We start from the raw sequence: 18,532 nt of genomic DNA on the forward strand, positions 1-18,532 counted from the left end.
TCAGAGCCCATCTTTAGTTAAAAAATTTGCATAGCACTGTTGGCAGGAACTTTTCATTTGATGAAGCTCTGCAATAGATCACTTCTCACTGAATTCTGCTGCAGCAGTTGTTCCTGGGAAGTACTGCAGACAAGCTAACTGCAAAAATACTTACCTAGTAGAAATCTGTAGAGAGAAGTCACTTATGTGACTTATGTGACTGTAATGGATTTTCTTCTGTTATTGATTGTTTTCTTCTGAGGTGGAGATATTTATTATAGCATACATTTGGGCTTTAGTACAAAGTTAATAATGAGCCAACTCTGTTTGAAAACTGATAAGCTCCACACAGAGCACTACACTTCCAACCTATGCTTAAGTGTGTAAACAACCCCACTGAAGCTACTGAGATTTCTTTCACGCCTAGTACTAAACAAACATCTAGTCTTAATTAACTACAACACAGCTTGGCAGCAGAAAAGCAACTAATTTAGGAAGTTTTGGAAATTTTAGATGATTTCGTTAGCAATTTGTGTGTATTTGGCCCTTTGCGTTAAGCAGTAATAAAGCTTACAGCTAAGAAGAGATATGTTTACTTGCAATCCAGAGTGATTCCTAAGAATACCAAGAATTAATGGCAATTAATTGCAAATAGTATTGGAAAGATCCCATAAAAAATATTTTCCCAGAACATTCTCTCATGCTGACAGAAATGTTAACATTTCCTTCATCCCTCAAAAAAGTCAGGCAAGGTTTATTTTTAGGAGTACCTCACAGTGGAAAACTGTAAACTGGAAACTTCAAGCATATAGAGAGGCTGAATAAATCATGACTGTGTTCTTCATTCCCCAGATGGCGAGCAGAGCTCTGTTAAAGCATAGTGGTTAGCAGTGGTAGACTAAACTTTTCTGGCAGTTGTTCTGACCACAGGTAAAAAATGGCACAGACTCGAGTTTGTGCTAAAGCCATAAGTTTATTATATTTCACATAGCAAAACATAGCATCTGGAGAAGGGATAGAGGGTGCTTTACATACCTATCAGTTGGCAATCCCTAAATGAGACAGCACTGGTTTTCTGGGTTTCATACCCCTATCCTTTTTATAAGATGCTTACTAGATGACTGGGTAAAAACATAGAATGATAGCAAGATTGTTAGTAAGAAAGTGGAAGAGCAGGGTCCACTAGTACAGAGATGAAGCCAGCTTCAGGGAGTTTTGCTAGTAAGGTGGGTGAAATACCAATCTGTGAGGGACCACATGGCAAAACTGATCCTTAATACAACACTTCAAATTAAAGGTGGTGTCATTTGTGGGTCACGCACAAAAGTTTCCCTTTAGGTACTGCTGTTATAAAGAATAAAAACTTGGAATCGTTGTATTTAATGGAATTCTGGAAAAGTTAAAAATTCCAGCAAAGGCGATCGAAAACATCTGAAGTTAATCAGTCACTCAGAAAGTGGTGGCAGCTAAATAGCCAGCTTCTTCTTACTTCATCATAGAAATTATTTCCCTATCTCCAACTTAAAAAAAATCTGCCGTGAACATATTTTTCTCTTTTAATAAAGCTCTCTCACTGAGAAAATATACCAATATCAGAAGAGAGGCTTGTAAGTTCTGTGAACAAAGAAATGCGGATGAAGAGTTCTATGCAGTTTCCCAACTGCCTACCTGCCTCTTAGGGCTCTCCTTGGCATCCGTGACAATTACACCATGTATTTCCTTCTACAGAAAGGAAGCGTCTCCTGATTCCAGGCCAACCACTATACATGTACAAATGAGAAACTGCACTTTTTGGATGGTGCAGTACTCTGCATGATCACTGCCACTGGATTTTCATATTCCCCTTGTTTTAGCCTCCCATCTCGTCTCTCCTGCAGGCTGGAAATCAAGTGGGGTCACAGTTTTTATGAGACGGTTGTAGAGCACCCAAAAGGAACGCTACCGACCTTGAGCAGCTCCTTGGGGCTATTTACTGCTGCTGCTAACTGCTATACACCAAGGCCCGGCTGGAACAGGTCAGGGACAAGGCACAGCCCACTGACAGCTGCGGATGGAGCCTGGCCGGGGGAAAAATCGCTTTCCTTACTGTACAGTCGCTTCAAAATTTCCGTTCAAAAGCAACCGAGGGGCCGATAACGCCTGTCTGCGGGCCCTCTCCCCAACGCGAACGACGATTTAGGGGCAAACACTGACTACAGGGCGAAGCCGCTGCGGGCACCGGGTGTGGGGGGCACGTCCGCCTACCCCCGCACTCCGGGGACCGGCGGGGCGGCTCCTCCGGGGATCACCGAGCGCCGTGGGTGCCTCCCTCCCTCCCTGCGGCCCTGACGGAGAGGCGGCGGACAAACAGCCCCGCCACTGCCCCCGGGTGCCGAGCCGAGCGGGGGGACAGGGCGGTCGGGGCGGGGGCACTGCCGTGCGGCTTCATCAGCCCTCGCCGGCCCAGCGCCGGGGCTTGGCTGCTGAGCTGCCCAGCGGCCCCCAGGAGGCGGCGGCGGCGGCCGGGGGACGCTGAGGAGGAGCCGCCTGCGCGGCCCAGCGGCGGCGGCGGGCGGGCCGGACACACCGACCGACAGAGCAGCCGCGGCACGGACGGACGGAGGGAGGGCAGAGCGGCAGCGCAGCCCGCGCCGGCAGCGCCATGGCCACCAAGGTGAGCAGAGCGCGGGGGTCGGGAGGCGGCTCCGGGGCGCCCCCTGCGCCGAGCGGGCCCGGCGGAGCGGCCGGGCGGGCGGGGGTCCCGCGGGGGACGGGCGGCGTGTCGGGGCCGCGGGAGCCGCTGCCCTGCTCGGAGCCTGCCCCTCGCCGGCGGCCGCGGGAGGCAGGAGGGAGGCAGGGAGGGGAGCGCCGAGCTCGGGCCTCGCCGCCGCCGCCCGGTCCCTGCGCGGGGCTCAGCGGGGCAGCACCGATCCCGGGGCGGGGGAAAGTTGTTTTCTGGTGTGTTTGTGCCCCGCTGGCCCCGCTCCTCGCCCAGCCACCCCCCGCTCGCTCGGGGCGGCTGTAGGGCCGAAAAGCTGCCGGAGGCCGAGGGCGCTGCTCCTGCAGCGCGACCCTGCCCTGCTCCCACCGAGCCGGAGAACCGGGCGGTGGCGGGGAGAGGCCTCGGCCGGCGGCAGGCCCCGGTCCCGGGTGTCCCGGCTGCCCGTCGGGGCTGGGACGGGCCGGCCCGACCGCCTCGCCCTCCTGGCCCTCGCGTCGCGTCAGGGCAGCTGATGCTGACCCCCTCGGGTGCATCCGGGGGAAGGGTGTGCTGTGTCTCTTGTGGGAGCCCAGGGTCTGCACTGTGCGACCTCTTAATAGTAAGCTCTGATTTTACACACACGCACACACATAAGAGGCAGGAAGTTAAATTATACTGTTCAGTTCTTCAACAGTATCTGCTATTAATGCAACACTCAAAATTAGCTTATCCTATCTGAAACTTTCTAAGTAAAAAATATTTGTTTACTACACTGGTTGATGAAAGCGTCTCTGCTTGTGTAGGTGTGAGTTAACACCCACCAGCAACTCATCTGTGACTTGTCTAAGTATCTCAGGAAGACTTTTTTGGTATCTGAAGTATTATTTTGAGTCACCTGACTCCATTAGCTTGGCTAGCAGTTTTAAAACTTCCTTTTACTGAGGAAGTGCACTATTTGTGTTGTACTTCTCAGTGCTGAAAAAATTCCACATCTTGAACTTGTCAAAAAGTAGCTGTCTCTGTAACCATGTACATTGATGTTTACTCATGTTTTAGTAAACTTTTTCAGTAGCACAGGGAAATTGATTCTAAGTTTCAAAACCACTTAGGCAGTTTAAAAAGTGTCAATATAGTGAAATTATGTTCTGTTGAGCTTTTAGAACATTGTTGATAGACTTGATTTTGGTGATTTCCACTGATTTGTGAGATGTGTGTATGAATGATTTGTAATCAGCCTAACTATTGTATGTAGCAAGAACATGACTTCTGGTGCACATACACTACATAATACACAGCATGTTAGGCAGATATTGTACTAAGCCAGTTTACTGTTTCTCTCCTCACTTTGAGGTGCAGTATCCTCATGGGATCCTGTGTTCTGTGGTGAACACACAAAGCCATTTTATTCATACATTTGGAAATTTTCACTTTGCTTTTCTTTAATTTTTTTTTTGGAACTGTTATGGCCCCACACTGAAGGGTGTATAATTTCTAACTTCCTAACTAGGATTGGCTTGAAATCAGGTGGTGCAGTTTTTTTTCATTCTACACATTGCAAGTTATGGTAATGTGCTTTAACTTGGGGGCTAAAATTGGGAAGTGGTAGTCAGTAAAGACTTGGTATTTTATTGTTATTATTTTGTCATGCTGGTAACTGAGAGCAGTAGTGAAGAGAAGCTTACTTTATTTTCTGTGAGCTCTACCCAGGAGATGGGTCCCTCTCTGCAAATGGCCCTGATTTGGATTTTATTTTTTTTCAGTTTGTGAAAACATCAGTGATAGTAAAGCATACATCGTTTTTTTGAGCTGCGTAAGGGAGTAACTGGCTCAAAAAACAGTTTTTAGGAAATCGGCCTACTAACCAGTCACCATTTCACTTGGAAAGTAAATTTTGTTTTTTAAATTGGAAACAAACTTCTCACCTTCTGCTCGTGCTCTTTCTAAAATGACCTATTTTAAAAAGAAATATGCAAGGTGTATTTGTTTTGTAAGTGAAATGCTAAAAAACCTAAACTGTCATTAGCTATCTGGAGTAGGAATTTTTTGAACTTTAATGATATCAAATCCTATATGGCTGGTAGGGGTGACTGACAGTCCAGCCTGGCCTATGCTGCTTGGGCTATTAGCACTTTCTGAATTAATTCCTATTTAAACTAAAATATACTTTCCAAGGAAGGCTATTGGAAAATTCAGTCTTGATTTGAATGCTTTCAGTGATGGAAAATTCAGTCTGTCTTTTTTTTTTTTTTTAAACCATCCACTCTCTTGCTGATGGATGCTTCTTTGTTTTGAATTGAAATTTGCCCAGTGTCTGTTTTCGGTTTTATACTTTTGTCTACAAGATTTACAAATGTTCGTATGAAAGTGTTAGATTTCCTGGGGATGGAGGATGCAAATAGGGATTTCTTCCACAACTAGCTTGTAAACCCTGGTCTGTTTTCTTGCAGCCCACTTTGATAAACCACAGCAATTAAGTTCCTGGAGTTTTCCAGTGTGAAGACATGATCTACAATTGTGTAATGTGCTGGCTCTTCCCTGTACCATTCAAACTCAATGCATTTCTTACTGAAATAATAAAAACTTTCAGGGGAAAGGACTATTATTTTCATACCAAGAGGCTTTTACCGATAGTTTCCTTGCATATTTGTTAACTGGCATCTTGGTAGGGAGTCTGTTGTTGAAAGGGGTTGTCGTGGCACTCTGAAGGCTGTAGAGGCTGTCTCTGATGCCATGAGCTAAACCCAGTTTCCATTGCTCCTTCTCCTTTCTCGCTCCTCATCCTGTGCTGATGTACATGCCAGGAGTCAGGCCTGCCTTTGAGCTGCAGTAAGTTGCTGAAATAGCGAAAAATTCACTGAGCGGAAACAGCAGGGCCATTTTCTCAAGTTCTAGGGAGTTACGGTAGCTGAAAGTTTGCTTAGAGCTGATACAAAAGGTTGAGTAGGATGGCAGAGTTGGCTGGGGGGAGACTTTCGTTGTGAAGGGGTAGAAATATAATGAGGGATAGAAATATAAGTGGGAAATGGATGATCTGAGGCTTCTGGAGGCAGTTCTTTGGTTGGCTAGATCCTTACTATAACTTGGCAGTGGATTTTGTGGTTTGCTCAAGGTTACGTGCTCTAAAAACTGAAGCAAGTGTAAAAACACCTAAGCAAAATAAGAAAAAAAATAGATGGTTTAGGAGAAGCTAATTTCCAAAGTTTAACAGTAATTTAACTGAACCTGACTTCAGAGGTAAGCAATTTCATATCCACATTTAAGAACTGATTCTTTAATCTAGATACTTTATTTTGGATGTTTCCTTCAGAAACAGAGTTAACCTCACTAATTCCTTATTTGTAACTGTGCATCACAAATGATGGCAGAAAGTGCCTGAGCCTAAAAAATTTTCAAAACTTGGTCGCAAAGAAAATGCAGTATTGTAAATGTGTTTCTGTGATAGTTGCTTACAAAAGCTGTAGATGAGATTCTTACTTTTCTCTTTATTCTTTTTTGATTTCTTTGGCCTTTCCTCTTCTTTCCCCAATAGAGTTTGCAAAGCTCCAGCTTTACTCATGCCCTTTCTTTCGTTTTTGAGCTTCATTCAGTAGGGAGAGCTAGAAATGCCAGGAAGCAATATGCTGGCTTTTAAATAATGTGCTCCCTACCTCAGTCTATTTTTAGACTTATTTTGAAATGTAGTCAAGTCCTTTTCTTGAAAAGGGTGATGTTTTGCCATTTGTTAAGTCCTGATTTCAGAAGGAAGTATGATGTTATTACAAGAACTGGATAAGTTATGGCACACTGATGGGCAAGACAGTTCTTCTGGAACCTGTGCTACTAACATACAGTGAGAATTTTAATTTAAAAGTTGAAGTTAGAACTAGAAGCTGATTTATAGGAGTAACACCACTGAAGTTGGTGACATCACTTTCACAAGTGAGGTATTTCACAAGGCAACTATTGATAAACTTCATGAGGTTAAAGCCTCTCTTAGCGTCAATACCAACAGTTTTTATTTTGGGACTTTAGGGGCACTTGTATCTCACCATTGTGTTCTTGATTGTTCAATGGTTTGTCTGCTTTGAGAACTCATTTAGGTGATTCTGTTTGTAGGACTGGGCCCTTTTTGTGGGAAGAAGTCGCTTGAGATGAAAGCTTAGACTGAATATTCTGTTCTTTAAAGAAGATAAAACTTAGTGATACTTCTACAACATGGAAATGCTGTTCAAGGCTTTCTTGTCCATCTAATCATGTTTTCTCTTGTGAATGCCACTTACCAGGTATAGTTGAATTTAGCATGATTTTGTAGTTGTGGTGAGGGAAGGTCATGATTTACATATGAAAATTTCAGGTAGGAAAAGGTGACAACACATTAGACTTAAAATAAAGATTATTATCCTTTAGCGTGTTTCCTTCCTTCCATCTTTCTTTTTGATTCCCTATTTCTCTCACTAGTGTAAGGCTTCCCCAAAGAAGTCCCCCATTTTCCTTTGTACCATCACGAATCTGTATGTTTGCATTATGAATGGGTCAGAAACAATTCTTTGTTCTGATTTGCAGCTGGGAATTGAAGCATCTCTCTGTGCTAAACCCTTTAAAATACCCAGACTTTGTGTTCTGCAAGTCTGCCTTCTGTATTGTCATAACTTTGGAAGTAAACTCCTCTAGGAAATCTCATCTTAAAAGAATATTCAGTTACTAAATCTTAATTTATCTGTGAATTGGGATTAACTTCTACTATGCTGATCACTTCATAATCCGTTCAACATGTTCCATTATTTAAATTCATTATTTAAATTTAAATTATTTAAATTTATTTAAGACATAATGCAAAGAATGAGATCACAGTTGATTTATATATGTAAGATGTGATGGAACAAAACTAATTAGGTAAAGTAATAATTTTGATTTTTTGGTCTTAATCATGTGGAAAATGTTTGGGTTTTTAGGCTGTGATTAAGTACATGTGAAAATACTTCCTGGGCTTTTCTGAGTATTTTGGTTTGGTGGTTTGTTTTCTAAGGGGCAACAAAATGACTATAAAAGGTGAAAATATTTGGTTATGCAAATTTACCACAGATTCCTGACCTATCGAAGGGGTGAGGTGTTAGGATGAGCACAAGAACTGATACTGTCTAATTTTATGAAGACACAGGTTTTCTGTTCTTTTTTCTTTGTCAGGCCTTATAATTTTTTCAAAGGTTCAGTGATAAGTGGGTTATGTTACATTGCAGCAATTACTAGTGCAAGGCTTCTCATTTCTATGCTGGAGAGCTGGTGAGATTCTGTGATGCTGTGCTTGGATGATGATTCCTCTGACTCAGTTTTTCAAAGTTATTTTAAGCACCTAGGCATTGAGTCATCAGAGACTCATTACCAGAGGTCGTCATTTAAAAACATGATTGCAGCAGCTAAAGAGAAGGAAGTCTGGTATCAGGTGTCCTAAGCTTCATCTGGTTTATAGATTCAGTGATTCAGATTTTCACTCTGGTAGAATTTCTCCATACATTGGTATTATTTCAGCAAGAAGGCTTTACAATTAACTGCAGCTTTGGAAAAAGCTTTATTTTACTCCATTCTTTAAAGGTCTTCCTCTGTGAATTATCTTCCCCTTAGAACCTCTGATTTTCAGGTCATGAAAAAATTCCTAGAATATAAACAGAAGAATGTGTGAATATTCAATAAACTCCTCCTTTAATTAGGGTACCTGGCAAATTTCAGAGTTTACAGAGGCCATCAAGGGAAAACTAATATGAGAACTTTGCCATTTTAAATATATGGATTCCTTCCTGTATTAAACTGCCAAGCAATTGCAACATGGATGGTGTTGGAAGCAGTCTTGCAAAACATTACAAAAGCAGGTAATACAGACCAAAATGGTGAGAGTGATTTGTTTCAACCAGCCTGTAAAAAGATAGATCGACATTAGTTATCTAGAATTATTTTAAATAAATAGGTATTGCAGTGCTCAGCATATAAAGCTAAACCTCTTCTATTTCAAAGGTTGTATCACAATTTCATTCAAAGTCACTTTACACTTCTCTGAGAGCTGAAAATCAGAACTTGTGCTTTTACTTTCTTTAGTTGTATTTCTGCTTTCTCAGCAATTTATGATTGGAAAAGAGCTTCCCAAGTAACACGAAGTTCAAAAAACAGAGCAATCTTGTAATAGTCCAATAAGCAAAATTTAAATGCTGCTGAAGAGAAGCAAATATATGGATATTGCTTACTGGAAAAATTAATTTAAGCTTCTGAGCCTTATCCTTTTTTTTTCCAAAGCACTCTTTCTCTTTGAGCTTCATATGGATTAGAAACCTCTGTTGAAAAAAAACCCAAAAACCAACCAAACAAAAAACACACACACGCCCCAAAAAAACCCCCAAAAAACTGTTAAGACCAGAATCATTTGACTTTGACAGTTAGTCTTATGTGATACCCATAGTAAAGGGAGAATGGCACGAGGGACAGCTCTTCCTGTAGGGAGCTGCCATTAGGCAGGCTGATCCAGCTGCTGTGTAGTTGCGAGGAAACATTCAGGACATGACTCGATATGAAGGGCACATGAGCCGTCCTGGGCACTGCTAGTGACAGGGTGCGGGCTCACGGTAAGTGTGCTGGTAAAGTCAAACCAGCGACTCTGCGTGTGAACGTGTTTTTTGGGGGTAAAAGCTCTGTTTCCTCCTGTATTTTGGTGCAGCTCTTCCCCCCAGGCCCTGCCCCTTAACGGAAGCCACTTTACAGGAGGGGTTTCCAATGTGCAAAATAGGTGGCTGGAAGGAGGAGGAGGCGGTAAGGAGGCAGGCAGTGCAGCTTGTGGGAGGTCTCTGGGGAGCCCAAGCAAAACAGCTGCTTCTGGGCAGGGGTAGTCATGTCTGACCTGGGGTTTCTGCAAGTGGGACTTGCCCAGGTGAAATCATTCAGTTTAGCTCTTGGAAAAAGTGGGACTGGTGTACTGGTTTCTTCTGACTTGTCATAGTTACTGACTTCTACTCTGAGTTGCCATCTGCTCCTCCTTGGCAAGGGAACTGTTGTGCTTTTATTTTGTGTATTCATATGGTATCTCTGTTTATACACAGTAGGTTTTGGACTTGCTTTGCTTTTCCCAGCCTTAGGAGACTGCAGTACTTAATGTTCAGAGCAAAAATAAGTTGTCCTCTCAGTTCAAACAAAGTGTTTTCTTTCTTGGTTGATAGAACAAAATGGCTAATTTTCAAGAACTGCTATAAAAATTTCCTTAGAATAGCTTTAAACTGTTTCTCTCTTCTGTATGAGGATTTTTTTCTTTACAATGATTATGTGAGTGGTTTCCAGAAGAAATGCAATTGATATAACACTATTACATTTATTGTTCCTTCTAGTTCTGATTTAAATCCTGATATTGCCTGGAGAGCTTATACAGTTCACATTTCTTCAGCAGTAAGGTCATGTCAGATGAGGTGCTTCATTTCAACCTACAGCTTCATCAGATTTGAGAGTCAAACCTAAATGTTTTATTTCCTCCACTGCATTAATTCTTTTTTGGGGGTCAAGGTTTAATTCGGTAATTGAATATTGCAATAACATATGATAACATAATGTAATTAGTCCTTACCTCGTTACAGCACAGTTTTTTCAGCAGTACTGTAATTTCCTCCCTTAATAGCCCTGTATTTGTCCTCTGAAAATGATTGCTTATGGAATACAAGATTAAACATCTTCCTTTCTGCAAATAACTAGACCATAGTCTTGGAAGTTTGTATGAAGGTTGTTGAATTACAATTTTTTTATCGGCAGCTCTGTCACATTCTGTCAAGCTGCCACATTTTCTAGTAATTCGTAAGGAAGCAGAACTTCAAACTTACTTTTCAGACTTCTTTGATGCTTTCTGTCACTGTAAAGGTTGCTGGTACAAGAAAAATTTGTGTGCTGTCCTATTAAACTTTAAGTGTTTTATGACTTAATCCACTTCTGTCATTCATATATCAGAGATATATCTCCTTTTTTTGTTATTGCATCTGTTCAGGAATTGTTTCTCTTCTTTTTTTTTTTTTTCTCCTTGTTTTAAAGTGTGATAGACCATCACTGCTAGTGTGCACATTGCATTAAATTGCAGGTACTTAATGTCCAGTTCAAGTGCCAGGTGTTCTCAAGCCAGGTCAATGACTGAGCTTTGCTTATTTGAGCTGCCATTTATCATGACCAGTTTGTAACTTTACAGGATCCTGTACTTTTCAACGCTGCTGACAGAAAAGCTTAAAATAACTCTAGGCTTGGATACATTAGAACCCAAAAAATGTGAACCTTTTTCGTTTCTGGAATAAAGAAGCTTCCTCTGATAGAATGGCAGTGCATTGATGTTGGTATAACAGTTTCCTCACTTGTGTTCATAAAATAAAAGTAAACACAGGCTTTCATAAAGAAGTGTTTCTAACAAGAACTAAGACATACCAAAACATTAGTATATTGTTAATGTTGGTTACTCAAGTAACAGAGAATTTAGCAGAATTCTATGTTGAGAATTTGTTCTGCTGCATTTTAGATTCCTTCCCAGCTGCCTTCAGTGAACATGCAATAATACCTGTTTTCCTATTAGTATTTACCAGTGTTTGGGACTTCAAAGTAGTACAGCTATTCCATTCTGTATTTTATGGGTTAGGTTGTATTTGAAGTAGCATCATTTTAGCATGCAGATAGTTTGCTTTGCTTGGTATTCATTTGCTCGTAGACTGGCCTGTGTAACTGGTACATTGAGATGCACAGTGTGTAATAGTGTGCTGAGTCTGAAAAGGCTTGAAGTTCATTAGATAACCTTAGTGAAACTTTGTGCCTCTCCAGTTATTAGGATAATTACTGTTTTTTCTAATCTCTGCTCTCATAGAGGCGATGCTATTGTGTGTCTACAAGCTGTCTTAATGAGTAGGTCACAATGTGGCAATTTTTCTGGTGAATGCTGCAGGCTTTTTCTGAAACCTTCACCTCTTACTGGCTTTGTTTTCTGGGGACAGAACAGTGAGGGTACAATACTGGTGCCCCTAAAGTTTCAGGCAAACATCAGGGGACTTGACACAACAGACTTCTAAAACGCACTGTTAAATATTGGTTCAGCAAACAGTTGCAAATGTTGCAGTTTGATTTCAGAAACGCAGTAATGATTAATCTAGGCAGAGATTTTAATCACACTTGAGATAAATGCATCCTGCCTAACATCCCTAAATACAAACCCATTCTGTATTTGCTGCAGTTGTATGTCCTGGTGAAACTGGAATTCATGTTCTCAAATTTAAAACTGTTTAGTCCCCAGTCTATTTGGAGATCTGGAATAGGTTGATATCCAGAAAGGAAAATATGGGGAAGCCTGGGCACTTAGAGCAGTGTAGGTCATTGATTCTGAAAAGGAGCTGGTATCATTGGAACTCCTTACAGGAAAAGATTTGCTGTACATTTTTAATAACTGATAACTTGTTTATAAGTAATGTTTTAAACAAGAAAAAAAACCTTCAGGTGCTTAACCCAACTGAAAGCTCAGATGTGATTCAGAGGAGTATCTGAGTCAGTATTTGGAAACATCTCTAAATCACATGGGTGTCGTGCATGTATTTCTGCAAGTGAATTTCCCTTGCTTCTGTGTTGCTTGGGTGCTGGGGGATTCTGTTACTGGGTTTGACAGTACCCCTAAATAAGCCTGTAGGAACACTACAAAAGGTAACCAAGCACATCTTTTAAGAGTTTGTGATGGTTATTTTGAAAGTATCAGAATTTGAATGCTGCTTTTTAAAACCCCTGAACTGCTTATAGATAATCCTCAGACTTTAACATTCTTAAGTACTGTTGTAAATCTGGAAAATATTGCAGTTTCTCTTTGCTTTTTTTCATGCTGTGTGGCAGTGGTTATCTACCCACCTGACTTATAACTGCATGAACAGAAACTGTAATTTGTTTTAACACCTGGAGATTTTAAGATCTGTTACTTTCTAACACTTTTTAAGAAATTTCAGTCACTTGAGCCCTCATACTGCATCGGTAACTTTTAGTCCTAGATGCTTGAGATGAAGAAAGGGCCTACTCCGTAGGAAGTCACTTGAATGCAAGTTCTTGGTGTGCATGCTGCCTGTAATGCTGACCAGGAGCACATTTCAGTGGGCTTTGGGATGTGCTGATGCTTGCTTGCTTGCTTGCAGGTAGACAGCTATTATAAAGAAGTTCACATTCTGTGAAGCAAAAATAAGATATGTAACCAAAAATGAGTTAGACTAGCCTGAACAGAGTTCAGATCTTCTTTTCTGACCAAGAAGGGATTTTCAGCAAGACAGTACTGTGTGGTAGATCTAAAGAGCTAATCTGTCCTCAATGAGGAAAACCCAAGTTGCTGAAGAGGCTAGTTAGTTATTAATACTATAGAAAACATTTCCAAGTCTTTTTAACACTTGAAAACTTGCCTATTCACTTCTTTCTTAGACAAAATCATACAGAAATGGTTTCAAGAGAAGCTTATTACACCTTTATTCTAATTCTGAAAGTGCCAGTGGTTTTGTGCTTTTGTGCTTCGTGTTTTGTGCTTTTTGGAAACTCTTCATGTTTTGTTATCAATTTACTTCCAATATGAGATGGACCTTTTAATCCAGTGTGAATGATTAATTAAGTACCTGACTGAAGTATTGTAGGTACATGCAGCTTCTGAGGCTTGAAGGGAAGCTCCCTGTTCTGTGTCTCCTCTGTCTGCAAGCATGTTTTATTAGCAGGAAGAAATTATGCGAGTCCTTGTTTCTTAGCATTTTGTCTGTATTTAATTTGCTTCTAATGTGCTTATAGTCAGTGGTGTTGATTTCTAATGACTAGCTTCAGGCTATTGAACTTATTTTAGTGTTGAAAAATTGTTCTGAGGAAAGTGAGCCAGCAGATCAAGAGACATTTTTAATGTGAATTTCTAGAGTAGTGTGAGGATCCAGCAGTTACAGCTGGTGAGGGAATTCAGTGTAAATAATACGTGAATATTGTGACCTCTCTTAGTCCACAAGTGTGACCTCTCTTAGTCCAGACTGAACTTAGTTTCACATTTTGGATGAGTTGCTTTAATGCTGATGTTGCTGAAAGCAAAACATAATTGTATTAGAAAAGAAATGTAATACTAGAAGTTTTAATTAAACAGGTGACTTTTATTTTTTGCATGTTGTTTAATAAAGTCATAGTATCAAATGTGTCTGTTTTTTCAGGCTAGTAGGTTTTTTCCTAAGCATATATTGAGCACATACACAAGAAAAGTGATTCTAGCATTATAGAGGCAATATACATTTTCTCCATTTGCTCTGTATTAGTTAAAAAGATAAACATTGGTGTCTTTTCTTCTTTATAATAAATCTTTATCATTTTTAACCGGCAGTTTCAGCTATAATGTATAATCTCTTGTATTCCTAAGGTAAGGTTTCTGTAGGAGTTTGTCGTAGAAGACAATATCCCTATAGTGTCCTCTTATGCTTTCATCATCAGTTTTCTGTTTACTTCTTGTCTCTTAGGGAAAGCCTGTGAGAGAAACATGTGGAGATTTCTTTACTGTGGCAAGACAGAAGGTAGCTGCCTTTTCAGGCTGAGTCACAGGCACTTGGAGAGCCACTTGATATTTCGGTATAGACTATTAAAATGCACACTTTGCCTAGCAGTCTGACACAGTTGTGATAGACTAAAATGAAAAGGCATTTTTTGTCAAATCATAGCCCCAGGTGTTTCCCTTATTATTAGTATAAATTTTTTTTATACTTTCAAGGCCAGGTTGGATGGAGCTTTGAGCAACCTGGTCTCGTTGAAGTTGTCTCTGCCCATGGCAGGGAGGTTGGAACTAGAAGAACTTTAAGGTCCCTCCCAATCCAAACTGTTCTATGATTCCATAATTCAATGTTGCAGATGCTGCGGTGAAAATCTCTTCAGACTTGGATAACTTAGCTTTTGGAATGAGCTTAAGTTTCAGGATAAAGGGTAGGGAAATGGTTAAATCTGCCTAAATGTTAGCCACTGTTGGAAGAATGTTAGTGTCCTTAATCCTCTGAGGTGGGAAAGAGGTGAGGGGCTCCTGTCTGTATTTCTGAAGCATTTTCCTTACTGTTTTTCTGAGCTCTTTGGACACCAGCTATTTTAAACTTCTTGCAGTACCCTTAATAATATCCACAGTGAGACTTGGCATGTGTTTTGACTTGGAGAGAGTTTTTTCAAACTTTTGCTTTTTGTTTGCAGAGTATTGCCACTTTATAGATTAATTGCTTAATTTTGAACCATTCTTTTGGATGTAATTAAAATAAACTGTTAATTTCTGAAGTAATTTATTTGCAGCTAGGTTTTCATCTCTATTATTTTCTGTCTGCTTCCTCAATTTCTCTGATCCTGGGATCCCAACCTATATCCCACATATGCTATTTCTATTTTGTTCTCTTAGAACTGCCCTTCAGAATGAATATTTTCCTTCTACAAACAATACTGTTGGGAAAAAATAATTCTGAAAAAAAAAACCTAACCAAAGAAACCTTGCCAAAAATGTATTAAAAAACTCAAACCAAACCCACATCCAAAAAGCTTGTAGCAGAGAATGAATAAAACAAAGTCTGGGCAGACAGAAATGCATTTTCCTGTTCTGTGTTTCCAGGTGTGATCAACGTATTGCTTATCAGTTTTTCACAAGCAGCAGATTTCAAAGGCTTATGCTTACTAGACCTACCAAAGAATATTTTTACTAACTGAAGCAGTTTTTATAGCAAACCTTTCTGAAGTTTATTTGTAATAGAAATGTTACTGGAGTTACTTGAGGTGATCAAAAGCCCTTTGTTGTTCATTTCAGCTAAAAGCTTAAGCTGCCGTCCTAGAAGAAAAGTTCAGGTCTTACTAACAAGGCTATTTAAAATTTAAGGACTTGACTTGCTCAGAAGAGTCCTAGGTAAAGAAAGAGGGGGGAAAGCACTAATAATGGACTTTTCTTTATTTTAAAATTTTTTTTTAAATTTGATTTTTGACATTTTACCAGGCTTCCCAAATTATGGTTTCCGCTTTTCCACTGGATGCAGATTTCTCTTAAACCCACACTTATCTGCCCCATATATTTTCCAAATCAGAAGTATGGAATTTGACCTTCTTTCTGTGAATATGGGAACTGTTGCCACCAGCATGAACCTGTAAGGTGTTGCCATCTTGCTGCTGTGATACAGTAGATGAATTTCTGACAGTGGCACCAAGCAATTTAAACCTGTGAATCCTTGTCTCTTGACAACAGCACTGCTGGGTGCCTGAAGCACTGAACTGCTGAAGGGCTAACTACAGAAAGGAAGGCATGCAGTTATTATGAGAATTTCATGCTATGAAACTTTTATGGATATTTCCGTTCTACTATCTGCCACTGCCAGCTGACCAAGTGAAGCAGTTGTGGTCCAAGTTTCCCAAACTCTAACACATGGCTGAAACAGATGAATCTACTGCATTACACAAGAGCTCTTTCTAATACCAATGTCCATAGGGAAAGCATTTTCAAAGGTGTGTCAAATTTTTGAGTGACTTCTCCAACTTTGGTGCTATAAAGCATACTTTGATGCAGGAGTGTTGTGTTACAATCAGGAAGTTCAGCATTACAAAAACATTTTGGTTCAGAAGGGTGACCTTAAAGAAAATCCAGTAATCGCTTCATATGGATCATTAGTCATTCTTATTAAGAAAGGCTTAGACAGGGAAGCTATTAGGAAAGCTTCTCTGAGCACAAATGTTGTGCATTTGCTGTTAGCCTGTATGCTTATGGATAGAGAGGAATACACAGCTTTCCTTGTCCTTCTCTGTGCACAGCTAGCCTGCTGCAGGGGAACTGTATTGCAGGCGTGTGCCTGTGCACATCAGGGTTGTCCAGCTTGGGGGTAAGTTGCTCTTCCATCTGAGCCTAGTCTTGAGTGAAACACCTTGGAAAAGGCAGAAAGATTCTTAATAGAAGTAGGTGCTTCTGTTGCTTTCTCATCTCTTTCAAGATTCTGGGGGACACACAGAAGAGCCAGTGGATCAGGATGTTTGCAGAGATCTTGGATACTCATCTAGTAACTTAGTGTAGAGATAGTGTAACCCTTCATTGGAATTTTATTTTAGTGACTTTTGCTAGACAACTTCCTTTCCTCTTAATTTACTCTTACTAGTCTTGACACACTGACAGGTATAGTTGCATAGTCTTACGTCTGCTTTCAGAAATAAGTTGGCAAATGCTCTTAGTTTTTTGTTGTTTGTTTTGTTGCTTTTTTTCCTCTTAGTTTTTAGTATTATGGAAAGAAGGGGGAGGTACTCAACTGAGACAGAAGTAATAGAGGAAAGCTAAGTCTGCTCCAGGTCTGCAGAGGAATAATACTTTTACTAATCTAGATACTGCTTTCTAGTGTGGAGAATCTGTTGTGGTTTAATATGCTTAGGCATGATTACTATTATAATTCTAAAAAGACAGTAACAGGGATTGATTGCAATGCTTAGAACTTCTCAGTGTTAAGAGACTTCAGACTGTAATAAGTTCAGTAAATCTGTAAATTGGGAAACTGCAGTCCAGTCTTGTAACTACAGCAGTTAGAACCAGCTCCAAAGAATTGATACAACAACGAGAATTACTGCTTTCCTTTCTATTTCCACCAACAAAATGTTTGAATCTGTGAGGTTTCTGTAGTTCTTGGATTGTTTGATCCTTTTATATATGATCAGAAGTAAATATGAAGCACAATAGTTACTGTAGCAAGTATTTTATTTATATTGTTTTAACCTCTGTTTTGAAGAAGTTGTCTTCGTGGTGTTAGTTCTGTGATCTGGAATTCATCAGAAATTCTCATTTTATAAATATTCAAAGTGTCTTGAAGCTTAGACCTAATATTCAATGCATGTGTTGCAGTGCCTAGGAGCTAAAACGCTTTTCTTGTTAAATGCTTTTCTCCATGCCCACTTGCTATTTTGCATAAGTTGCAAAGATCTATCTCTAAGCCTTAACTGCTACTTGGATGCAATATTTGTGGCCAGTAAGAAGGAAAAAGCTCATTGCAAAACCAAACCATTTTCCATTTTGTAGTACTTTGGAACTGATTGTTAGAAATTTAAATAAGGTTCGGGCTGAAGCCTCTGCCCAGAGAAGGGGCAGGGGCTTTCCATTGTTAACAGTGCACTTATTAATTGAGGGAAAACATTTAGTCACTTAGTTTTACTTACTTTGGAGTTGGTTGAGTTTATACTATTTTCCCCATTAAATCTCAACAGTAAGGGGGTAGTGTTAAAGCTTACCAGAAGTTCTTAGGGACTTAATTCCCAGCCTAGGCAAGTTACCCCCAGAAATGCAAGTGGAATGGAGAGTACTGGCAGAAAAAACTGGGGAATTTATTTGAGACGTCAGTATATGGATCAGGTTGTAGATTACCTCCAACAGGTTACAGGTACCTCAGTTCTTAATGCTCTGTAATAATCCATTTATGTGATATTGGAAATCTTCTTTAATTTTCAATTTCTTAAACTGCAGTAAGCAAAGTTTGTTTGTAATTTTTTCCCCTCTTCTACTTTTTAAAACAACTTTAGCAACCATCTAGAGCAGGTGAATAGATGGACTTTGGCACAAGGACTTTATTAAATTCTTTTTATCTCCCTTGGCCTTTCCTTCCCTACAAGCTGAATACTTCCAGATTTTTCTGCTTTTTATGGTTTTATGTCAGAAAAAAGGGGTGTCTAGGTGGGAATCATAACAACTTGAAGTTTTGAGACAGGCAAGACTTGATGGTGAATGGTATTTTTTTTTTCTATCACATAATTTGCTTTCAACAGAAATCATTATTGCATTGTCATCTCTATCAGAAACAATTACTTTTTGTTTAGTGATTTTTTTCCTTCCTCTTAACCTCCACGTACAGGAAGGAACTCTTTGCTGTACAGTGTCTGATGTTA

At 40.1% G+C, this 18,532-nt stretch overlaps 1 protein-coding gene across 4 annotated transcripts in view; it reads left to right on the plus strand.

The window, feature by feature from the left end:
• The first annotated feature begins 2,498 nt into the window (after window positions 1-2,498).
• Window positions 2,499-18,532, plus strand: part of SNX9 (sorting nexin 9) — a 59,622-nt gene continuing 43,588 nt past the window's right edge. The window contains exon 1 of one of the 4 annotated variants that reach the window (XM_064649249.1): window positions 2,499-2,632. In XM_064649249.1, coding sequence (XP_064505319.1) covers window positions 2,621-2,632 — 12 coding nt within the window. In that variant the 5' untranslated portion in view covers window positions 2,499-2,620. Of the gene's footprint in view, window positions 2,633-3,059; window positions 3,279-18,532 lie in introns of those variants that run through there. The other 3 variants (XM_064649248.1, XM_064649247.1, XM_064649246.1) reach the window with 3 other exon arrangements.

The sequence above is a fragment of the Pseudopipra pipra genome, chromosome 3, assembly GCF_036250125.1.
Source record: "Pseudopipra pipra isolate bDixPip1 chromosome 3, bDixPip1.hap1, whole genome shotgun sequence".
Lineage (NCBI taxonomy): Eukaryota > Metazoa > Chordata > Aves > Passeriformes > Pipridae > Pseudopipra > Pseudopipra pipra.